This window comes from Equus caballus, chromosome 12, assembly GCF_041296265.1.
Source record: "Equus caballus isolate H_3958 breed thoroughbred chromosome 12, TB-T2T, whole genome shotgun sequence".
In the NCBI taxonomy this organism is placed as follows: domain Eukaryota; kingdom Metazoa; phylum Chordata; class Mammalia; order Perissodactyla; family Equidae; genus Equus; species Equus caballus.
In genome coordinates, this window is record NC_091695.1 from 12,904,882 (window position 1) to 12,930,923 (window position 26,042).

General features: G+C 34.8%; 1 protein-coding gene across 23 annotated transcripts in view; it reads left to right on the forward strand.

Moving 5' to 3' along the window:
• OR5L1D (olfactory receptor family 5 subfamily L member 1D) overlaps positions 1-26,042 on the forward strand; it is a 106,588-nt gene that overhangs the window by 44,595 nt on the left and 35,951 nt on the right. For 9 of the 23 annotated variants that reach the window (XR_011423591.1, XR_011423590.1, XM_070228593.1 and 6 more), the window contains 3 exons: positions 4,578-4,701; positions 15,699-15,861; positions 24,609-24,695. Coding sequence is in view for 14 of the 23 variants with exons in the window: in XM_070228593.1 (XP_070084694.1) it covers positions 4,578-4,701; positions 15,699-15,861; positions 24,609-24,695 (374 nt within the window). In the remaining 9 variants the exon portion in view is untranslated. Of the gene's footprint in view, positions 1-2,028; positions 2,965-4,577; positions 4,702-15,698; positions 15,862-16,733; positions 23,488-24,608; positions 24,696-26,042 lie in introns of those variants that run through there. The other 14 variants (XR_011423592.1, XR_011423595.1, XR_011423596.1 and 11 more) reach the window with 7 other exon arrangements.

The following is a 26,042-nucleotide window of genomic DNA, read 5'->3' on the forward strand; positions in this document are numbered from 1 at the left end:
TTGAGTGTGAGCGTATAAGAAAATCACAGAGGGCTAGTTTTCATTGTGAAATTGATAGTTCATTACATGTTTTTGGAAGTCATTCCCCTAACTCCAGAAAAAGAAGAAATTCAGGTTTTACCATTCTAGTGAAATAACATTTTATTTTCTTAATATCTGGTTTTAAAATCATATCTGTATTTAGTATGTGAGTAAGTTATAATAGTCTTTCACGATTGCTGTATTGTTCTAAAATATCTTCTGGAAAGAAGAGGATTTATGGAGTAATGGGAACATCCTGGAAAAAATTATGATAATTATAGTGAAGCTACAAATAATAAATAAACTTTCTCCACTGCTTAAAGGAAAAAGTCTCAGCTTTTCAGTTAAGGACCAATAACTTCTCGCCAACCAACCTTTCTAGCATCAAAGGCTACTATTGCTTGTTTCTTCCTCTGCCCTCACTCAATACTTCTGACACCAGATATGTGAGTTTTTACCCCACACCCGACCAATTTTCTGATACCAGCTGAGTGTCCTGCAGTTCAGTTCAATTCTGACACTACCTGGAGTTGGTATCGGATCCCACAGGTTAAGGGCTCAGTTGCACACAACTGCCTCCACCTAAGATGCCAGTTACAAGTAATGGGTTCCCAGGTTACTCACACTTCTCTCTGACTGGGCTACAAATTGAGGGTTCCCATGACCCCCTCCTCAAGTTTGATAATTTGTTACAGTCGCTCACAGAGCTCAGGGAAACACATTTCCCCGTTTATTATATAGTAAAGAATATGATAACGGATACAGATGGATAGCCAGATGAAGAGATGCATAGGGCAAGGTCTGGAAGGGTCCTGAGTGCAGGAGCCTCGGTCTCATGGATTTGGGGTACGCCACCCTCTCACCATGTGGATATGTCACTAACCCAGGAGCTCTCGGAGCCCTGTACTTCAGGGATTTCTATGGAGACTTCATCAGGTGGGCTTGATTGATTATTAATTTAATTTCCAGCCTCTCTCTCCTTCCCAGAGGATGGGAGATGAGGCTCAAAGTTCCAAGCTTCTAATCATGGTTTGGTTTTTCTGGTGATCAGTGCCCACCCTGAAGCTATACAGGAGGCCACCAAGAGTCGTCTCATTAGAACAAAAGATGCTCCTATCACCCAGGAAGTTCCAAGTGATTTAGAAGCTCTGTGTCAGGATCCAGGGTCAAAGACCTAAGATGCTAGAAGCGTCTTTATGGCTTACCTTGCTCTTTGAATGGATTGTTTACCTATGCATGATTTTGTAATACTGTGCATTGGTAATTTGGAAAAGATTTCCTTCCAAATCTTGGAAGAACGTCTGCATCATAAAACAAATTAAAATTGTCAATATCACCAGATTTCACCAGAAATCCTTTAAGTATTGGGGAAATATCAAGCTCATAATGGTAGAAACAAGTTTTCCAAAATTCTGATTTTTGCTTGAAAATTCTGTGTTAGTCATTGTCAACAAATGCTGTCATTCATTCTCCCTCATGTGACAGGTTCACTTTATTTTCGAGAAAACATCTGTCAAATACTCAAGTCTGCATAATCATAGCTTGTGGTTTGTCAGTTGTTCTTTCAAGTAAAAATAGTGTTCCCTGAAAAAAAATCAGTTCAGTTTGCAACTCAAGCGTTGCACTTGTGTTTTTTCTTTAGCAACAGTGTGCTTTGGATATACAGCAGAAGTACTGTGCATACTTCTTATTTGTCATGTAGAATTAAAAGAAAATTTAAATCAGTATTTGAGATTTAATAAAATTGATTTTTCCCTTTTTATCAAGGACTTAAGAGAAACTGGCTTTTTCTTTTTTGAGTAATGAGTGTGCCTATTTGTGAGTAATAACAATGAATTGCTCACACAACTTGGTGCCACTGCCTTGATTTGTGTGCTAAGATGCAGCAGTTGAATGCATTGTTGTCTCGTATCATCAGTGCCAATATGACCACGGTAGAAAAGGCAGATGACACCTTAGTACTATTATGAGAATATATTTTACTTAAGGACCTCCTTTCCCTCCTAGGGCCATAGGGGATCCCTGAGGATCCATGGACTCCACTTGGAGAACTGCTACTATGGAGGAAAGCCACTGAATTTAATAGAAGACTTAAATTTGAAGTCTCGCCGCCATTTTTTGTTCTTATGATGATATACTTCATTTCTCACAATGTCAGTTATCTGTCTCTCGTATCAGATAGAGTTAAAAATATCTTGCCTTGTGTTTTGCTTTTATGTTGCTTGAGTTACAATTGATAAATTATGAAAAATCTCTAAGTTTAAGTTGTTGCTATTTCTGAGTGAGTTTCTGCCTTAGCTGGTTTGGTTTACTTGTCAGTCATGAAACAGTAAACACTCTAGATAGTTTCATAGAAGAAATTTAATCCAGAGGATTAGCTTCTTAAAAAAATCACTGGAAGCACTGGAGAGAGGATCTCTAGCTCAGCTTTCAGAAATGACTCCTGGATTCTTGTGGGGCTCGCCAGCCAGGGAAGCTCTCCCTCTGCCACAATCAGGAGGGTAGTGAGTGAGTGAATCAGGAGGCTGCCTCTGGGACTCCTGGGTTCAAGAACATGCTTCTGTAGCTGCAGCCCAGAGAAGAATAAGCATCCAAGATTAAGTAACTGCCGCTGAGCTCTGCCCGGACTTTGGAATGCAGAGTCTAGTTGCCGCTTCTACTCTTATCTCTTGACATCCCTGAAGCTGGAAATTGGACACTGGAATGCCACTGTGGAACAACCCACATCTCTTCAGTCATGCTGGAGAGAACAGCCAAAAGCAGCAGGAGTAGGGCTTCCCCCTCACTCTGCCTTCCAAAGCTCCTGTTAGTGCATCCAGTTGGTGGAACCTAAATTTTATCCAGAACCTTAACTGCACGTGAATTGGGAAAATAGATTTGTTTGTGTCTTTTAATCTTTCCAGCTTCTATCGTTGAATAAAGCATACTTGGAGGATGAGAGAATGGAGTCTGAGGGCTAATTGATCATATCCCCAAAACCTGTTTTTCTGCTGCTTGGTGATTTTCAAATTGTTTCCCTTACTTCCATTATTCTCTCTTTTCTCACCTCTATTCTAGTCATTATTTAATGACCAAGGTGGTTCTCATTTTCATAAGGCCATTTCATCCCTCTCTAGTCCTGACTTCTGCTTCATCAATATTTAAGTTGGATTGGATAGTTATACCCCGGTGACACCCATGTTCAGCCGTGATCGACCTGTACTTAGGTCTTGTAAGCCGGACTCAGAAAGCCTTTGGCCTGCTGATAGATCTAGGCATGCTCCATCATTTCAGTTACCTTGCTATGTGTTCTACATTTTACTTGACTGAATTTTTTTGGACCCTACTTACTACATTTTTGTGAGGTTTTATTATACTTTCTAAGAACATTAAAAAAAAAAATCTTCCATGGCCAGCTATTATTTCTAATATTTTTAATATCCTTGTAAGCTACCCTTTGGAGAAAAAGTGTGGATAACAATAGAAATAGGCCAATATATATTATTTATTTCTTATTAAGTGTGGAATATTCTTTTCTAGCCTCTGTATGTAACCCTATAGCTAGATGGTAAAATGCAAGCATCTTATCTCCCATCACCTACTCCTTTTTGTTTGCCTCCCTTTTATAAAATTCTAGGATTACAATGAAAAAAAATTAGTTTTTAACATGTCTCAAATACAAATAAACAAAAGGAATACAAAACTTGTCCAAAATACCCAGAAGCAAAATCCCAACCACACAAAGATAAGGTAATAACAGATATGGTTTTTTCTTTCTCATCATATTGTTTTATAATCCCCTACTTGGCAACATATTATGGTTCTTACCATTGTTTAAACAATAATGTGAGTATTATTGGCATCTTTTGGGTTAAGGAAATTGATGAATATCTACTGGGAAATTGGTTAAAAAGTGTTTTTTCTGTAGGTGGTAATAGTTGTAGCCTTTATTCTTTGGAAAAAGAATACTTATAGCATCAAAACTATTTTCTTTGCTTAGTGTATTTCTTTTTGTGAAATGCAAACTTTTTTTAAATTAAAATTATTTAGTAAACTGAATGATTATTAAATAATTCAGATGGTAGAGAAGTGTTTGAAATAGAAAGTGAGAGATCCTTACACTTCCTCCTCCATAACCCTCTTCATCAAACTTAACCACTGTTAACAATTTGGCACATTCTTCCAGACTTTAAAACAATGTGTATATAAACGTATATATATCTACGGTAAATGTTTAATTATGTTAATTTCAAATTTTTTTGGTAAAGAAATTTTTTAGCAGTCTTTCTGCTTATTATATACTTTTAATCAGGGACTTCATAGTAAATATTGTTTCCTCTGTAATGAAAAATATTTATGCCCTTATTGCTTTTAGCTATATTTTACAGAGAGGAACATTGTTTTGAAGTATGTTCCATTTCAAATGTTCGTATTCTCTTCAGAAAGGATCTTATAGAGAATTATGTTGGTGGTGACTTTGGTTTGAAAGGGTATAGTGGGTGTAAAATCTCCATGATAAGAATTACCTTTCATTCTGTTTGACTTTCCATTTTGAGACAGTTAGTTTTGCTTTTCAGATGTGATTGATCTCACTGGAGATGATGAAGATGATCTTCAGAGAGCAGTTGCCTTGAGTTTGGCGGAATCAAACAGGGCGTTCAGGGAGACTGGAATGACTGATGAGGAGCAAGCCGTTAGCAGGTAAAAACCTAATTTATATAAAGTGGATATAAGTTCTATTTATAATAGAAATAATAATTGGCTTTAATTAATTTCAAGAGGCACAAAATATACTTTGTTATTCTAAATAAATTATGAATATATTTCAGTATTATTTTTATATTTTATGTAACCAAAATTTTCATTTTCTAGTTCCAATTGCGTTTGAGGCTTAGATTTTTAGGACTTTGGAGTGGCATTATGGGCACTAAATTTAGGTGTATGTTTCAATGTTTCTCTGATTTTTTTTTTCCTCCTAATCCCTTTTTGATACATCGTCCAATTCAATTTATAGTCTTTTATAGAAGGCGTCTGCAGACATTTTCCTGTAAAAGGCCAATGGTAAATATTTTAGGCTTTGTTGACCATATGGTTTCTGTTGCAGTTACTCAGTCTGGTGTTGTAGTAGAAAAGCAGTTATAGATAATACATTATTTAATGAGTGTGGCTGTGGTCCAGTAAATCCTGATTTACAAAAATAGGCTGCCAGCTGGATTTGGTCCATGGGCTGCAGTTTACCAACCTCTGATCTATAATATGGTAGTATGTTTATAGGGGTTTTTTTTTTTTTTTAAGAATTAGGCAAGATTCTAAGAGATGTGATAAAATGCATCTTTTGATTTAATAAGGAAAACTTTTTAGTTTAAAGCAATTTGATCTACTGAAGGATCAAATAAATAAATTTGATTTTATCACAAAAGAATGTTGACTAAAACAAACTTTAAATTATAACTAGCTGCAGTCATGTGCTGCATAATGAAATTGTGGTCAATGATGGACCGCATATATGATGGTGGTCCCATCAGATTAGTACCATATACCCTAGGTGTGTAGGAGGCTATACCATCTAGGTTTGTGTAAGTACTGTCTAGGATGCTCACACGATGGCGAAATCACCTAATGATGCATTTTTCAGAATGTATCCCTGTCGTTAAGTGACGCATGACTGTGTAATCTTCTAAACAACTCTTTGCAAGCAGTGATAACTCTGTCTTACTGAAGAAGAAATATATCTTTTAAGAGGTTAAATGATTGTCCAAAGGTACGCAGCTAAGATGGGTCTTACGACTCCAGTGTTCTTTTCTCTGTAGCAGAGTTGTTTGGTAGCAGAATGTGCCAGCTTCCTCACATAATTTCCCTTGGCACAGTATCAATAGTATATTTCTTTCTAAGTAATCTGAGATTACTGTATCGTAGGAGTTGTCTCAAAATGCTATGTTTAGCAAAGGCACATAATTTTTATTAGTAATACTTTTTAATGTTTTTAAATGATACTTCGGAAAGTACTTTTTAAGACATTATTTTCAGATGGAAAGACAATTAAAATTCATTATTCTCTTTCATTGCAGTTAATAGTATTTAACACCAGTAATTTTAAATGAAAGCCAAAAATACATAAACTATCTTGAGACATTTTAGTTAGGCTTATTTTGTAAAGGATTTGGAGAAATTATAAAATTAGGTTTTGTCTTAAAGAAATAGATTGGAATGAAATATTTATCTTGAATATTATAAAACTTGACAGTACTTCAGCTTTGTTGAGAAATATTTGAATCATGAAATACATGAGTTGGATTTCATATTTAAGGGGAATGATCTATTATGTAAAAAAGAGGTAAAACAGAATATATACTGTGTTACAAATATTATTTTAAAGAGTGTACTTTTTATGAATTTATAGTAGTATATAAATTTTAAAAACTCTGGAAGCTTATATACCAAATGGTATCAGTAGTTTTCTATTATGTGTTTTCTAATTAAAAGAACATGTACTAATTAATTAGATAATAAACAGTAGAAATAACTTAAAAGTTAAGGGATTAAAACTATTCCTAATCTGTTACTAAGTTCAATGTATATGTTATATATTGTTTTAGATACTTATTTTTGTCCAAATGGAAAAGAAAATAAGATAATGCTCTTTTTTATTCTTGGTCTTTTACATTTTAATGTACTTTTAAAATAGTATATATTTTATAAATACTTTTATTGTAGATAACATTACAGAGATTTGGCATAGTGTAATATGCTGTACAATTTTACATAAAATTATACTCTGTGGAAGTAAAAAGTCATATTAATTTACTGTTGCTAAATGTTATTTTTTTGTTATGTGTAAGTTTTATAATTTACAGTTAACAGTGTCAAATGCAAAATAGGCAGTTAATAAGCACATATGTAAATCACATTGTATCAGTAAAAAGGAAATGTCAGGATTCTAGCTAAACATTTAGCAAAGATGTGTTTGTTTCTATGGGTTTTATTAAGGCTTGGAAGTCTAAATTCGAAAGGGAAAATGATGCAAATTATATATCATGCTTAAAAGTAAATTTAATTACTTGTTCGTTACCCAAGTTCATATGACAAAATCTTGCCAAAATAAAATCCTAGAATCATCTGACTGTGGTTATATTTCAATAGATATACTTTAATATGAATTCACACAATTGGAATACTACATTATTATGTATAATTAGATGAGATAAAGCCTATCTTTTTATATCTTACAATCCTGTGTTTAGGCATTCATAAATTTCATGGTAAAATTTTTTAAGTTGAACATCTTGGAAGTGTAATTCTTAATATAATTACTCTTAATGTCTGCATTGGATGTATTATATTATAGTTCTCTCTTCGTTGTCATTGCTTAGATAGAGAACAAGTAGAGTATGGTTAGTTGAAATTTACTAATGAGCTACATTGGGACTGGTTTGTGTCTCTGGCATATTTCTTGTGAAAATGGCTTGCCTCGTGAAATGACTTTGAACTAGCTGGATAGAAGGTAGGGCTAGGTTCTAGTTAAAACCGTTACAAAAAACACATCTCCAGCTATTTCAAGAAATATAGTAGACTAAGACACATTTTCTAGTGGAAACAACCAGAATTTTGTGTTGTTTCTGTTGGATATAAAATATTGTAAAATTTTACTGAAATCAGGGTGAAAGCAGGAACCCAAAGAAGTAAGTTCAGCACACTGAAAGTCAGTTTTTGACATGATAATATTTGCTTGTATATAAATTGGCTTATGTGTATAAACTTCAGTTATGATATCCTTGTTGAACGTGGAAGAAATAAGTCAAAGAACATTGTGTATGGTAAGGAACTTTAATAGGAGATCTTGCCCCTTATTAAGTTGTTTGTCAAAGGGTGACGTATTCACAATAAGGGTAAATCAGAAGTATCCCCCTCTTTCAGAACTCCTAGAGCACTACAAAGATGGTTACCTTGGCTCTGAAGGGTGCTGTTGGAGGTGATGAGACTTGCCCCTGAGAAGTTGTACCATGTTTCGCAGCTAATTTGTGTCACTTCAATGGTCCAATAAATACCGACTTGGGAATTTAGTTTTAAATGGTGTTGGATTTGTGTTGTCCATAGGTCCTGGCAGAATCAAAAATGCGTTCTCTATCTAGGAAGTTGTCTTTATCCTTGGCCTCAAAGAATCCCCTTCAGTAACTTTAGAAGTTCTGCAAGTTCCACTAGTCAAAATTACCAAGCATAATTGGAAAAAAGTCACTGTGAGAATCAGCAAAAATAATAGGCAGCAAAAATGCGCTCATGTGTTTAGATATGGTGATCGATAGAACTATACTTTAGCTTTTAAAGGAGACAAGAAATGCTTGAAAATATGACCTGACAAATTTGAAAAAGAACTGAAAATATATTCTGAAAATGAAAAACAGAATTACTGTAGTAAAACAAAATGTACAGGACCTAGGTTTAATAGCAGATTGGATGTAGTTAAAGGACATATTAGGAGACTGGAAGATATATGAGGAAAAATTATCCAACTTCTAAGACAGCTAAAAAGATGGAAAATATGGAGAAGAAAGTGAGTAGGTCTAACACACATTAATTGGTGTTACACACGAGGAGAGGAGAGAGTGGGTTAGTCAAAATTTAAAGAGAGAATCACTGAGAATTTTTCAGAAGTGAAAAGATAACCTGTAATTTCATGAGGCCCAAGAAATGGCAGTCAGGAAAATTAAAAGAAACCGTTACGCAGATTCATTATAGTGTTAGTCCAGAGCACTTAAGACTGAGAAAATCTTGGGCCAGCCCTGGTGGCCTAGGGGTTAATTTTGGTGTGCTCCTCTGTGGTGGCCTGAGTTCAATTCCCAGCTGTGAACCTACATCACTCCTCTGTCAGTGGCCATGCTGTGGTGGAGGCTTACATACAAAAAGAAGAAGATTGGCGACAGACTTTAGCCCAGGGTGAATCTTCCACAGCAGAAAAGAAGAAAAAAAGGAAAAGACTAAGAAAATCTTAAAAGTTTTCAGAGAAGAAAGGTGGAAGTATCCTAAAGTTAGTGACAAATGAAACAAATTGACGCAGCAATAAGACACATGAAAATAAGAAAATGATTTTCAAAAATGAATGGAAAGAAAATAACTGCCAGAATTTTATACTCTGAAACTGTGTGGGGTAGTCTCACCAAGGCACTTTTCTTTGTGATTAAGGTTTCAAGGGCAGTTCTGAAAGACAAAGATTATTACTATCCCTCCTGTTTCCATGTTTCCTACAACCCTAGACGTGGGGTGCTTATATTGCCTCCACTGCCACAAAATCTGTGCGTCCCAGTAATTTTACCTTTTTTCCCAGTAATTTCCTACTTGTACCTGACTTTTCCTCCAGAAGGGCAGGTACAAGAGGAACAAAGACATTTTTATAAAATTAACACGGACTCGTTGTGCCTCCCACTTTGCCACTGTAGGGGAACTAGGTGAGCAGTGTCCTCAACCAAATAATGGTTATCTTTGCATTCTAAGACCATTCAGTTCAACACAGAAATCCAGGTATCTGAACTGGAGTTAAGTCTGGGAGCCTCCAGGAGGGTTTACCAACCAGGACAGCCTAGAGTTGCCCTTTGGAGAAAGAAAAGAGTATCATATCCAGGAATGGTTAGGGTAGAATTCTGAATTTTTAAGTTGGTCTCCAAAGCTCCTCTCATTTTCATTCTGATCATTACCTGGGAAGCAGCTGTGAGGGGGAGCTGCCCTAAGAATATGTGTGGAACAGGAGTAAGTGAGGGAGGCAATTACAGCCTTTTTAAAGTTGATTTATGAGGAGAATTCTAATGCTCAACAATACCAGTTGTCTGGATGATAGGGAGCATAGGAGGTCCATTGACTGCTTTGACTATCATTCCTTTTTGAGTGTTTTTTATGGTAAGAGGTACACCAGTGTCAGATTACAAGTGGTCTGGAATGGTTGAAAATATGAAGCATATTAGTTCTAAGGGCCAGAGTTGCCTGATCAGACTGGAACAGCACGAGTGTCACTTGAAAAAGTGTCAACAACACTGAAGTACCACTGATAGTCCTAAGAAGGATTGGGGCAGGAGGGGGCTGTTCAAAGGTTTGATATAGTCAGTCTGCCAGGAGTGGGCAGCCACACCTCATGCAATGTGGCCTCCTTCACCATGAGAGAAACAGGTCAACTTTTGGCAGGAGTCACATGTCTGACATGCAGTGGTAGCTTCTATGTTAGAAACAGAGAGTCCCTTAAATGGTACTTAGTATATGATTGTGGACATGTTGCTGTGGTGGATGTGATGATAGATTGAAGCAATGGTGGCGATCTGGGTAGTGCAGGCTCGAAAGTCATCTCATTAGAGAACAGGCACTGCTGTATATCCATCACAATGGCTAAAATTAAAAAGACTGACAATACCAAGTGTTGAGCATGTAGAGCAACTGGAACTGTCATAGACTGTTGGTAGGAATGAATAATGGCATAACCACTTTGGGAAACTGGGAATTTCTAATGAATTTCAACACATACTGTGCTAGGACTTAGCATTTCCACTCCTAGGTGTGGACCCTTGAGAAAGGAGTGTAGAGTAGCTTTATTGATAATAACTAAAAACTGAGCGACCAAATATAAGAACAGAATAGTAAACAATGGGTGGTATATTCAAAAAATGGAATAGTAAGCAATATAATGGAAAACATTTTCCTGGTACTGGCAAAAATGTGGAGGAATCCTCAAAGCAAAATGCTGAGTGAAAGAAACTTGACATAAAAGAGTAACTGCTGTGTGATTCCGTTTACGTGATGTTTAAGGACAGGCAGAACTAATTTATGGTGATAGAAGTCAGGATGGTGATTATTGGTGGATGGAGAAGACGGCACTGTTGGCTGAAAAAGGGCATGAGAGGCTTTGCTGGAATAATGGAAATTTTCTATATTTTCGTCTGTGGTGGTCACATGGGTGTATACATACCTAGAAAAATTTCACTGAACTGTCCATTTAAGATTTCTATATCTTATTATATGTAAATTATCCCTAAAGTACTCCTACCAAGAAAAAAAGAACATTTAGCTATGTTGATTAATAATCAATATAAAAAAATTATATTTCTATGCATAAGAAAGAAAGAGAAAGTGAAATTTTAAAAGCTACCATTTAAAACACATAAAACTATTAAAGACCAGGAATAAATCTAATAAGAAATGTGCAAATACTCCAAGAAAATTGTTAAATATCATTGAGACACATTAATGAATATGTAATGATTGGAAATATAGTCTATTTCACAAATTGGAGGACCGAACGTTGTAAAACTGATCAGTTCTCCTTAAATTGACTTACAGTTTAGTGTGATCTAATCAAAATACCAATAGGTTTTTTTTTTTTTCTTTTAAGACTGGCACCTGTGCCAACATCTGTTGCCAGTCTTTTTTTCCTTCCCCCAAAACCTCTAGTGCATGGTTGTATATTCTAGTTGTGGCACGTGGGAAACCGTCTCAGCATGGCCTGATGAGTGGTGCCGTGTCCTTGCCCAGGATCCGAACTGGCGAAACCCTGGGCTGCTAAAGCGGAGCGCGGGAACTTAACCACTCAGCCCCAGGCCAGGTCCCGCAATAGGTTTTTTTGAAGGCAGTCAACAAGATGATTCCCTCCACTCTCTTTCTCTCCTTCTCTCCCTCACTTCCTGCTTTTTTCTTTTCTTTTTGGATGATCTATACAGCTTAAATGATAATGCTTGTTTTCCAGTGAGTATGCTGCTTCCCCAAAATGGACTTAGATAATCTAAAGTGGAATGTTTTCAAGATTACTGCTATAATTCGGTTTAAATAACAGTAGAAAACAAAGTAAAACAAGCATACCCTCCCCCCCCCCATCACTGCAATAAAATTTCACTGGGAAGGTGAACATTTACCCTAAGTTCTCTGAACATTCAGTATGGGAGAAAAAGAGACAGAAAACATTTTGTCGTCTTTTTCTATTGCTGAATGCCATGGTCATGACCAGTGTTGGGAAGATAAGAAAGCAGGTGATGTGTAGGGGGTTTGGTTTTTGATTGTGGCTTTTGGGGTTGCCTCTCTGGGCATTTTGTTATAAGCTGTTTCTGAGCTCTCTGAGATTTGCATTGTTTTTTGTTTTTCCTTTTTTTTTCTTTCTCTCTCCTGGCAGCTTTAATGCCTAGAATATAGTTATTGCATACTCTTTACTACTTTAAAGCCTGGCTGGTATCACTGGTTTTAGTCTGGTGAGTCCAGGGAAGGGACCCTTATGTAGAAATTGGCATTATAGAAAGTTTATGTTCATTAAACCACTACTGGACTATAGAAGGGGTCAAGGGCTTGGGAATAGAGTAATATTTAGCTGGAGATGGGCTTTAGCTAAAAAATAAGAGAGGTATAGCATCATCTAACATCTTAATCATCCATTTACTTTAAACACTCGTTTAGCCCCTATATTTATCATGTAAGCTCTAGCGAAGAAACAGATCTGTGTTTCTACCCTCCACATTCTAATGGGAGAGACTGAGTAATTAATAAATATTTTTGGTGCAGTGTAATAGATGTGTTTGTAAAGTCCTTCATGATCCTGGAGGAGGCGGTAGGAGGAAACCCACTGAAGCATGTTGTAAGTCCCCGGTGATACAAAACTGAATGAGTTGTAAGCTCTAAATCAAGGAGATCACAAAGTCATGGCATTCTTTCATCCACCGTCTTTTAGTACCGTAATTTCACCATATGGTGTGGCTAAGGAATTTATAATAAACCTATTTCTTTAACACCTATACTTTTGTGATAATGAATGATATTTACCATATGACAGAATTGAGTTATATGAATAATTATATATATGTACACATATACACACAAAATATAATTTAGGAAATGGATATTCTTTTATTTTTGTATCTTAGGTAACTTTGAGCAGCAATGAGCATGTATCTCTTGAGTCCTAATCAAACAGTTATTACAGTTTGTACCTAATTTTACCTCTGTAAAAAAGGGTACATAGGAATGCTGGGGAGATGGTATCTTCAATTTATATCCTTGACTTTCTTTCCCTTCCCACTTGCTTTGAGGAATAGTATAACAAACAGTGCAGGCAAGCTACTTGGTCCTAGAAAGTACATTTGAGGCCATACATTCTCCCAGTCCTGTGGGGAGAGATTAGGCAAGGGAACCAAAAAGTTTACGTAAGTTAGCTCATTCCATTAATGTAATGTTTAACATACAAATTTGTGTGTAAACATACAAATCAAGAGGTGTATTTTCTTTGTAGGAGAGGGGCAGAAAAGGAGGGTGAGGGAATTGATTGCATCAAAACATTAAAAAAAACCTTCCTGGATTTTAGTAATCTTAACCAGATCTAGAATAAGAAGAATATCATTATCTCAGGGCAGTCTGGATTGTAGATTTGGGTTGGGTCGTTGACATTTGTGGGCAACATGAGACCTAGTTTAAGTCAATCTGGTCTTGAGGCTGAATTTCCTTTTGTTATTACTTCGTGTGACTCATATATGCATTTTAATTTTTGCAGATTGGGTGTATTTTGTAGAAATTAGGTATTCTCATGTTTTTCATAACAAATGTCTATGTGACCCATTGCCTGGTCGTTATGATGGATGTGATCTGGTCTGTTGACATTATTAAGGGTTCATTTCTTAGTGGTATTTTATTATAATAGTAGGTTAAAAATATGTAATGGTAGAGGTTTATCCACCAGGAGATTCAGGATTGAGTGTAGTTTTCCTAGACTTTTGACCAGTTTATACTTTTACAGTATGTTGTAGAATCCTCATTTTAAATGGTGATTGTGCATGCCCACAGGTGCTGGTCAATTGCCGGATGCCTCTTCTCTCTCTTGTATATGACCTCTGGCACTAATTCTTCTTTCCTGTTTGTGGTATTGTTGCTTCTTCCCCCAGAACTCATTGCTTGTTTTTGTTCATTCATCTTGAATTGCCAAGATACAAATAAGATTCCTTTATTTAAACTTCTAAATGTACATGTGCATTACAAAAGGAACAAAACTTTCAAATGAAAACACTCCCGTTTGTGAAAGTCAATAAGAAATTAAATATACCTTTCTATATACAGCAGTCTTTGTGTTACATATACCTTTCGCATACTGTTAACTTTTCTCTTTTGAGCATAACCTAGTTGCTTTGTACATAATCCACTGTATTATTGCTATTGTTTTGTATTATCCTGAACTGTGCAGTTGAACAGTAGGAAGCCTCTCAAGTTGGCTCTGACTTTTTATCTTCCCTTAGGTTCTTGAAAACTTGCTTTCTGGCCACAGTGGGATGTTCTAGATAAATTCTGGTTTTCTTCTGACCCAATTTATCTACCTAAATACCTTCCAAGAAATTCTGGTATACTTTAGTAGTAAATAGTTTAAGAGAAAAAGCCCAGGGGTGGGGGGTGCATGTGAGAGTTAGTTTTGGGGCAGAGAATACTGCTGCTAATGATGGATCACACTTAAAAGTGACAGAGGTGTAACCCGTTTATTTTTAAGTATATAAGGTTACTTTGACCTTTACATTTTAACAACTGTTGTTGTTACTTACTTTTTTTTAGTATGTGGTTTCGTTGTGTCCCAAAGAAAGACTTTATTCTATATTCACATAAGTTATTTTAAGTAATGATGATTTGGAGTCCTATTACATTGTGTCTAATGTCATGTTGCAAATACTGCAGTGAGAGCTAATACAACAATTCACTTTTTCCCCATCATTAAGAAACATAGCTATATTATTTTGACATTGATCTAGTCGGGCAAAATCTTGAGCATAAAGATGATGTAGCATGAATGAGATTATCTCAGGAAGCCAAAAAATTGGAAAAACTCATTCTTGCTGAGGTTTTTGTAATTAATGTAAAATGGGTTAAGACACCTGAATATTACTTAAGGCTTATTTAGAACACTAAGTAACACATGTCTTGAGCAGGCAGTTTTCCAGCATGTAATTACTTGCTTAAGAGCAAGAAAAACGTCATTGGGCAAAGTAGCATTACTCTTGCTGCGTTTAGATACATTTAAGATATTCTGTAGGCTGAGTTTATTTTCAGGAGGTTAACCTTTTATTATTCTGATGTGTAGATATTTGTTTCACTAGATTTTTCGCTAGGCAAACTTTTGGGTGAAGAAGTGAACGCTAAGTATTCTCTGCCTTTATTTAACTGTCATAGAGTCATAGATATCTAGAACTGAAAAGAATCCCAGAGTTTACGTTATTTAACATTTTTTATAGGCAGGGAAATTAATGGTCAGAGGAGTAAAAGTGCAGTTTGTCCAGTTTTTGATGTTTTCTTGATGATTCAAAGTAATTGTTATAAAAACTAGTCATTATGTTATATTTTAAATATATACTTTAATAAAGTGATTACTCAGAAAACTTGTCTAGGTGCTATATTCCTGGTACTAAACTTGTAATTTGTTGACATAATTTAACATACTTTCTATATTATGTAACATTGTCTTTTTGTGTTTGGAATTTCATTTTTCTGAGGAAAACTGCATGTCTCTTGATCTGTTGGCATTGCCGCTGCTATATTCTTAAAGAAAGCTAACCTCTACTTGAGTAAAGTTGGCATTAAATATTACTTCCTCAAATACGTTATCCAGAGCTTAAGTAATTAAAATAGTTAGTTTGTGATATGCTATTTCCTAGGGTATGGCACTAGATTAATACTTTATTTTTTTTTTCATCATTTTCTCCCCATGGCTTAAGAGTTCTTGAAGCCAGCACAGCAGAAATTAAAGCCTGTTTGAAGAGGACACCTACGGAGGTTTGGAGGGATTCTCGAAACCCTTACGATAGAAAAAGGCAGGACAAAGCTCCTGTTGGACTAAAGAATGTGGGTAATACTTGCTGGTTTAGTGCTGTTATTCAGGTAAGGGTCTTTTTGCAGATCTTATTTGGTGGGCACCATAGCAATAGAAACTGGCTTGGGGTTGTGTTTCTTTTAAGTTGTATACTTGAAACATAACTGCAGGCTAAGTTTTAATATGCCTTTCTATCTAAAACTAGTTTGGGGATTGCAGTATTCCCCACCCCACTCTGTTCCTTCTCCCAGGATGGAGTTTTAACAATAGAGTACTATCTGTGCTTTATTTGAAATTATTTTGAATTAATTTCTCCTCCTTCCCGGCTAAGAATTGTTGTCAGAATGTAAAGAAAATATTTTTGTATGTCTTGCAAATTAAGGGAAGGATGTAACCAAGATGTGAAATTAGAACTGCTTCTTTTGTGATTAGATTTATTTGTATATAATGGAAAGTGTTATTCATAGAATTATAGTCATTTAAATACTATTTTTAATACAAGGAAGCATTTCATTTGAGGAGGGTATAGATTGGCAGATAATTCTCAATGTATAGGTGAAAATGATGTAAAGAATAAATATTGATGACTCAAGAATAACACATGTTCCTTCTAACTTGGGAAGCCCTTCATGGAATGTTTTTTGAGCCCCTTATTCTAAAATGAAAAATCTTTGTATGCATAGATATCTGTCCTCTTCTCAATTTTAACTAATTTTCTTTTCTTTTTTTTCTTACTCTTTTATGTGATGACTATTGTCATAATTCTTTACCATTCTCAGTTAGACATTAATAATGTTATTAGATTGCAAAACCTTAACAATCTCCTTAATCTATGAATAATAACCCTTTAGGAAAATTAATATTTATGTTTATTTTGCTAATACAGTAGAATTGTAGCTTATTAATTAGTGTTCCTGATGAGTACTTTTTAAATCATTAGATGTAGGGGCCGGCCCAGTGGCACAATGGTTAAGTGCGCATGTTCTGCTTCTCGGCGGCCCAGGCTTCGCCGGTTTGGATCCCGGGTGCAGACATGGCACCACTTGGCAAAAGCCATGCTGTGGTAGGCGTCCCACATGTAAAGTAGAAGAAGATGGGCATGGATGTCAGCCTTCCTCAGCAAAAAGAGAAAGATTGGCAGTAGTTAGCTCAGGGCTAACCTTCCTCAAAATAAATAAATAAATAAATAAATAAATAAATAAATAATAAAATCATTGGATGTCTATGCCACTTCTTTTTATATTAAAAATCTCTCTTCATTTGTAGCTTTCCAAACCTGTATGTATGACAGTGTAAATTTTCATGTGATATTAAAGCAGCTAACTTGGTTATGTAGTTCATTTTCTATAAGGTTAATTGTGTTCTGTAGGATATTAATTTGTAATTTTACCATTTTTTCCACTTCAGTGTAATAAATTTCAACTTTTTCCCCCACTTTTTTTGCTTCTGGCACATGATACCATGCAATTTGAATTCCTTTAGCTTTCTGGATTTATGCCTCACTCTTCAATATACTATGGTAAACACTAGTTAGCATGTAGTATGTATGTATATTTCTTTTCCAAGCTATTGAAATATTAAGGAATACCTGGTTTAACCTAAATCTGTAATAATAGCTTTGTTCCTATCCTTGATTACACATTAATTATTCACTTACATCCCAACAATATCTAACATTTTCTTTGCTATCTTAGAGTCTCTTAGATCTTCCTGATAGGCTATCTTGCTTTACTTTACTTGCACTATTAGTAAGGGGTTTTACATTTCACTGTCCAATCTAAATTTTATAATTTAGACATCATTTTAAAATATGAAGCTCACTATGAAGGCTGTGATCTGAGTGTTCATGAATATGCTTCACTGCCTCTATTTGGACAAGTGGATGCTATCTCTGCACTATTATGGCCAATAAGTGAGGCTCATTGATTAGACACTTCTCTTAGAAAACTTTAAGAAGAAAGAAAGTACTTGGAAATAATCAATATTTGTTTGTTAGAAGAGGAGTTCTTTATTTTTCCACAGCGTATTGTAAGAGGCCTGTTTGAAATGATAACTAAATTACTATTAATAGGTATGGGGATCATAACTTATCATTTTCATAGGCTAAACTCCTCTCATATCTTAATTCAAATTTGAATCAGTTGTCTATCTATTTCTATCTTAAGTGTTATTTGCTGACCTTAGATTTTGCTTTACATTTCAAATTTTTGGTGTTTTTTGGTAGAGAGCAGAATGAACTAGAAAAATCGCTTGTTTTCAAAATTTGAAGTAATTTTACTAATTTTTAAGTTTTATCTTAGATTAGTGGCTACTTAACTGGTAGCATGGCTTTACCACACTCCTAACATAGGCAAGTATAAGGTTTTTGGAATTACTTATTTTTTCTTTTGGAGAGATTTAGACACCTAGGAGAAGTAACCTCTAACCTTAAAAAATTTGAATTATAGTGAATTATTAAGATATTGACTTGGGGATTTGGAAAAAAATGTTAAGCGTCAAATTTTGGAAAATTGTGGATGGGAAAAAATTTGTCTGAAGATCACTTCGTGGTTTTGTTTTTTTCCTTACTATAATTATTCTATTTTAAGTAGTTTTTTATTTTCATCTCTAGTAATAAAAACTTTTTGTTTTTTCATTTTCTGACATTATTCCTTAATTCCATAGACATAATCTGAGATATAACAGTTTATCATCATAATTGGAACTTCCCACTTATGAAAGAAAAGTTGGGCAGGAAGTCTGTATTAGTGTTGGAAGTGTTTTATTATATTTTCCAAAGTGAGTTGGAGCTTGTTCAAACTGTGACGTAAATGTACTATAAAGTTTCAATTAGAAAATTTCTCAGGGATGGAATTTACTTAGTTGGCAGGACTTGTAGGAAGCAACTAGGATTCTTTTCCTTCTAAGTATATCTACCAATTATAGAAGGTTACTGAGATTATAAACTGCTAACTTCGGAGTAGGTAGTGGGAGTAGGCTACAAAAGGTAGAGCTTTATTGTACTTGTTCTTTTAGCTATTGGGACCGACAATTTGGGAGAAAACTGGTAGAGTATCAGAAAGGGATTATAAGAAGCAAAGAGAAGATTTTACCAAGAATAGCTCGAATAGTCTTTTGGATGCTAGCAATATTAGCCTGACTGTCTTTAGATTGAGCATCGACCCCTTATCTAGTCAGGACTGTTTTAATCCTGTTCAAATGAATTTTTATGTAAAAAGTACTAAGTGGGGCTACTTTCTCCACTAGGGTATCCGTGAATGAGGTAGTTATTTAGAGGTATGTATTCTCCTCTCTCTCTAGTTTGGAGTGTAATCCGTAGAGTCTCAGGATGATCCTTAGCACCTTTCCTATTTGGATGCTTCTGAGATGCTCAGAAGTAAGGTGCTCATGCTTCTCAGTTTGCCTGGTACAGTCCAGTTTATTCCTCTTGTAGATCCACTAGTGCCTGTTAATTAGTCATAAAGCCCTCTTTCATCCTTGGATAATGAAGGATATGGTCACCCTACTCATAAATCATGTAACTACAGGTTGACTAAAATACAAGCATCCTGAGGGCAGAGAACATATCTTCTAGGTTATTGTTCTATACCAGTATATAGTACAGTGTCTGACACATTGGAGGAGCCTTTTTAAGTAATTATTGAATGAGTGAGTGAATGAACCAAGAAGGACCATATATTATTTATGGTGGAATTGAAGACTTTAATTGCTTCTATCACCCTAATGCTGTATGGGATTGAAAAGATGTGGCAAGTTTTCAAAAAATCTCAGGATATCATTTAACATGTTTATTCACATTTCTTGCTCTTATCTCTTTTATCTTCATCAAAGAACGTAAGTACATAGTTCAAACAGAAAACCAAAATCCCATAGCAATAAAAGGCTTACAGTGAAAAACAACAGTAATCAGCCTCAAACCTCCCTATCTCACACTCCTTAAAGGCAACTACCGCCACTTCTAGCTGTTTCTCCTATCTCATTTTTCTAAATGACATGCCTTCCTGCTGAGAAGAATGAGGATTTAGCTCTTTCATTTCAGCTACCTAGAATTGCCTTTCCTTTCATCTCCCAACATAACTCATATTACAATTTAAAAATAGTAGTGTTGATGTTTTCTGTGACTTTAAATATTACACTGATTTACTACGACTACCCCTTTGAAATCTTTTGTTTTCCTGGAATTGTCAATTGCCATTATTTTTCCTTTCTGTTTTCTATATACTTGTTCTTAAAATTTTCTGTATGCTCCAACATCTCTGTTATGGTCTTATCAATAATATGTTTTATTTGCTCGAACATATTAGATCCATTTTTAGGGGGTTTGGGGGAGTACTTTACCACAGAAGATTGCCCTGCCTCAAATCCAGACTGGATTGTGATTCTTTTTGTTTTAAGCACTGTTGCTGGCTTTCCAGAAGCAAGTCTAGAGAAAGGGGATCCGGGAAGGGTCGATTGGGGCTCAGTTTGCGAGTTTTTACTTAATCCTCCTATTTGTAGCCCAGAATCTCATCCCCTCTCCCTACCATGACACACACTGTGACTGATTTTTCTGAACCTCAGTCACTTAAGTTTAGTTATATCCAAAGACTAAACTTTCTGTATCCCACACAAGGAGGTAGTAGTTGTCTGATCTTCTGGGTCTGGGAAGGACAGAGGGATTTAATTGCTCTGTATACAGACTTTCATCTTGTAATCAGGCCATCTACGTTTAGTCCCTCCCTTACCTTGAAACTTACGTGGTACCATTTCATTTTTTTTTTAAATCTACCAAGGAGAATTTATCTTGCTTCTCCTTGGTATCCTCCATTACAGACAGTTGATACCTTCCTTTGCTCTCTTGTCATTATTCTTTTTGTTTTCCACAAATTGTTTGAATTCTCATCTCTCATAGCTCTCTGCTGTTAGCAGGAGTTTAGCCAAAGTCCATTTTGGCAAGTGCTCTTCAGAATTCACATTTTAGCTCTAGACTGAGAAAGGATACTTGTTTTCAGTGTGCATCAATCATAAACACAATTTAGGCAGTAGTGATATTTACCCTTTCCCACCCCTTTTGGAGGAATATGTTGACCACTACTATTATGACTGTGATTTAGAGTATAGAGTGTTTTGGACTTAAAAAAGTTAATTTCTATGATTTGTGTGATGATCACAAGTTCTACTTCGGGTGATAACTTGTTAGGTTGTTCTAGACCATCTTCTTGACCATATTTTCCTGGACTGCAAAACAAAACAAAACGAAGACAAAAACAGCTTTTTGAAGACATCACATAACCCTAAAGCAGTGAGTAATTTTGAGGCTAAGCTTTGAGAAAACAAGATGTTCAGAGAGTAAGCTTCACATTTTGGGCTGATTTTATTCTCGAGGCAATTCCAGAAATAGTTCTGAATGGCTGGGAAGCTAAGCAAAGTTTTGCACAGATTTAGAGCCCTAGTAAACACCTCAGACTTTCAGTTAGGATTATAAAGGGCTAGAACCTAGGATTAACTGAGATCCGAAAATAAAGCATGCTTTATAGTTTCTGAATTCCACCTTCATCTCAGAATTGATTGGATGAAATTGATCTTGGATTGCAAATGGCCTCACTCTTGCTTCCTGCCAGAAGCAAATGTAAATTCTTTTGGAAGATAATATCATCATTGAATTTTCTCCAGTTTGTCATGTATAATGTCTAGCACTCACATCAGCTGTAATCAGTCATATCAGCAAATAAGATGTGTCTAAAAATTAATAGAAAATAATGGGCAATAGAAATATGCCTACAGGAAAACCTGAAAATTGAATTGATATAATAACTATTAATATGCTCAAGGAATTAAAAACCAGAATGAGGATTTTTTTCTTGATTTTTTTTTTTTTTACTTTATTGAGGTCTAACTGGCTTTTAACATTGTGTAACTTTCAGGTGTACATTATTATATTTCAGTTTTTGTATAGATTGCATTGTGCTCACCACCAATAGTCTAGTTTTTATCCATCACCATTCACATGTGCCCCTTTACCCATTTTGCCTGCCCCCTATCTGCTTTTCCTCTGGTAACCGCTAATCTGTTCTCCTTATCTATGTGTGTGTTTGTTTCAGATTGAGAATTTTGATAGAAAACTAAAAACTATTAAAAAAATAGAAATTTTAGAACTGAAAAATATAACAAAGTCACAAAATCAATGGATGAATTATAGCAGCATATTAGAAACAGCTGAAGAGAGAATTAGTCAGCTAGACAGTTGGTCTGAAGAACATTTTCAGATTAAAGCCATGAAATGCAGATAAGAGCATATAAGAGATTTTGAACATGGTGAATAGTACTAACATAGTGTATTTGTGGTTCAAGGGAGAGTAAAAAGAGAATAGGGCAAAAGTAATATTTGAAGAAATGACTGAGAGTATTCAAAACCTAATGAAAGAGATTGAGCTACAGATTCAGGAAGGAATAGGAATCAAGTAGTATGGACATAAAGAATACTGTGACAAGGCATATGATAATAAAATGGAAAAAACTATAGACAAAGAGAAAATCCTAAAAGTAGCCAGTTGGAAAAGATATATATCACCTCTATGAAGGAGCAAAAATAAATCTAACAGCTGACTTCTCAACAGAAATGCGATCTTTAAAGTGCTGGAAATATTAACTGGCCATATAGAATTCTAGAACTAGCAAAAATATTACAAAAATGAAGTAAAAACAATTTTCATTTTAGCAGATGGTGAAATAATTCACCACCAGCAGACCTACACCAGATGAAATTCTACTGGGTGTTCAGGAAGCAGGAAAATGTTCTCCAGTGGGAACTCAGAGCACAGAAATAGGACTGGGATTCTCCTAATTTGTCCATATTCTCTTTCCAATTTAAATTCCTCATAAGAACAGCCCATACTTTGCCCCCTTACTTATATCTCATTTCTTCAGTACTTATTACTGCTGTTCTTCTCCCATTCTACTGAAAAGATGGTTTTCTAATTGACAAATCCAAAGGTTGTTTTTCCTGCCCTTACTTTACTGGAATGTGGCAACCTTTGAGAGTAATGCTCATCTTGTCCTTCTTAAAATTTGCCGGTATTCTTTGATGTGCTTCAGAATCTTCTGTGGTACTTTGTGTCTTTGTTGAGAGGCCCCTGGCACAGGTTCCTTTTAAAGCTCCACTGTTATTCTGATACACAGCTATATGTGAAAGCCCTTGGTTTCTCTACTCCTTTTTCTTCCGTGATCTCATACTCTCCATTTCCCTTACTATTCTTATTTTGTCTTTCTCATCGTTCCTCTGGCTTTTAAGTGATTCTTTTCCCCTAGGGTTCTGAGCTTGGTCTACTATTATTGTATTCACATTTTTTCTGATTTATAACGTCTATACTCATTGTTTTAACTTGTAATCACAAGATTGTGATCAGGGCAGAGACTTAATATATTTTATTCTCTTTTGCCTGTCTTCCTTGTGTCTGGCCATGTAGTGAGTGCTCCATAAATATTTGCTAAATGAATAAATAAATGAATTATCTCATGTTCATATTGTTGCATTAAGAAATACTTCCAGATCGCAAGATAACCAAAATGTTTTCCTACAGTTCCTGTTATCAGCTTTATGGTTTTACCTTTCATATTTAGACCTTTAATCCACATCTATATCTATATATCTATATCTGACTCTATTTCTTATATATACTAGGACAATTTTCCAAACACCCACCTACTAAACAAAACTTTGTTTTTATTTGTAGTGCCACCTTTATCTATGTGTTAGTCAGTTGGCTAACCCATCTTTACTAAGATTTAATACATCATTGCCTCCTGTCTAGTGATTTTCAAACTTTATCACCTGTGATTCTCAGAAAGGAAGACAGTCTACATTGTAAAACACTTTACATGTACACATGTATATAAAATATATACAAGAAAAATTTTACAAACAATATCCTGTGGTGAATTTACAGTGTATGATATGTTCTGATGTTTTCCATTGCATTTTATTTCATGTTTTAAACATGTTCATCGTGATAACATTAATGGATTATAAGTTATAGTTTAAAAAACAGCTCCAGGAAACCTTCACACGGACGTCTTTCATATGCTCTCGTTATGCTCTGTATGATCTGAATTAGAGTATCTTGGAATCATATTTCTATTGTTATAATTATATGTGTGTCTCCTTCTAGGTTGTGTGTCTCCTTGAGCACAGAGATAATATGTAATTTCTTTGCTCTGCTATCACTGAGCATCTGATTTATTTATTTATAAATAAATTTGTTTATTTTAAATGAATTAGAATTATTTATAAAATAAATTATTTATCATTATATTATAACAGATAATATAATAAATAATATAATATATTATAATAAATAGTATAATATATTATAATGTAATATATAATATTATTATTAAATAAATTTAAATTATTATAAGTTTATTTGTGCTATATCCTTGTAGAATTGATACGTCTAGATAACTCAGTGAACATAACGTGTCTGAAAAGTTGTAGACTTTACATTTGTTTATCTTCTATTTTGAGGAAACTGTTAAGCACGTATTAATATAAAGAAAGCTTTAGTAATATAATATGGTGTGGGGTTTTATTTTTGCATTGTCCATGTATACTTTTCTGCTTTGCAACACAATAAATATTGTTAATGATCAAGAATAGTATGTTAAGGTATAAGAAATTTGACTTTTTCTTGGGGAGAAAATAGTCTTATGCTAATTGCATCTGTTCTGTGTCTAAGCAGTATAATTGTCAAAAACAAATCTCTAAGATCCGTCATATTTTTATGGTTTTGTTAATAGAATTTTCCCTTAGTTATCTTAAATTGTTGTTCTTTTTCAGTCATTATTCAATCTTTTGGAATTTAGAAGATTAGTTCTGAATTATAAGCCTCCATCACATGCTCAAGATTTACCCCGAAGCCAAAAGGTAAAATACGAAAAGATTTTTAAGCAGAGCATGTATGATATGGTCTTCCTGTATTATCTGTGCTTGTTTTAGAAGCACTTGCTCCGTCAAGTGTGAAACAGTGTCAAACTTGAAGGTCAACCCATTAATCTCACTTTAGTAATTGCTTTTTTCCTTCCTTTTCAGTTGTCAAATTTCAGTAAACTTTATAGGTTACAATTTACAATTCAAGGTCTTTCCTCAATTGTCTGCTGAAAACTTGTGTAGAAATCAAAAAGTTTTTCTATTGTTTCTGTAGATAAGCCCTTGAGAAGATTAGTTTTGCACTGGCTGTCTTTGCAGTACAAATGTATAACTTATATTTTGTAAGTTAATGTTGTTAGGCAATATAATGTGAGAGCTCAGACACAGGGCCAGATTGTCTAGGTTCTGGCTGTGAACCTAGAGCAAGTTACGTGATCTGTCTTTGTTCAGTTTGCTTATCTGAAAAGTGTAAGTAACAACAGCAGTTATTTTATAGAGTTATTGTGAGAATCAGATGAGATAAAACACATAAAGGGCATAGAAGGGCCTGGTACATAGTAAGTACCAGATGTCAACTCTTGTCTGTTATTATATTGTTTATATTAGCTTTTAAAAAGATAAGACTTGATTTGCATGCAGAAATTCATACTTAGTGGAAAAAAATTGCTTATGGAGATAGTATGCTTGAGTATAGGGCTTTTCTGGTCTTGTCATTAAAGAATTTGTAGCCCTATAGGGAACTAGTCTCAAAGATATAGAAGTTAAAATTTTAGGTTTCAGTAAAGTCTTGAACTTTGTGTGACCTATTGTTAGTAGTAATGATACATTATTAAACTATAGTTTTCTTTTAGTGTATAATTTTGAAAACTACTTTTACTGTAAACATATGAAACATTTATAATACAAGCCAGTGGGAATATAATTTGATTTATAACTAGCTTTTTAAGCTATAATCGTTGGGCTATACAATGTCAGGTTGATAAACAAGCCGTTTTTAAAAGGGAACTCAGATCACCTGACAACCCCTCATACCTCCAGAGAAATTAAGAAAAACTCCTTCAATCATTACAGTTTGTACATGAAACTTTTTGGACCTATTGCTTCCTGTTATTGCAGTTTGTTATTATCGGTGGTTCTTTCTTCTGATGTCTCAGTTGAATTATATTTATAATTTATGTGACATTATACAGTTTTATACAGCAAGAAAAAGAAATAACATGCATGTTGGAAAGGAAGACAGAAAGCTGTCTTCTTATGTATATGACTTGACTGTCTATCTACAACATCCTAAGTACTCTCCACCTACAAAAAGATGCTAGAAGCAAGAAATGAATTCAGCAATGT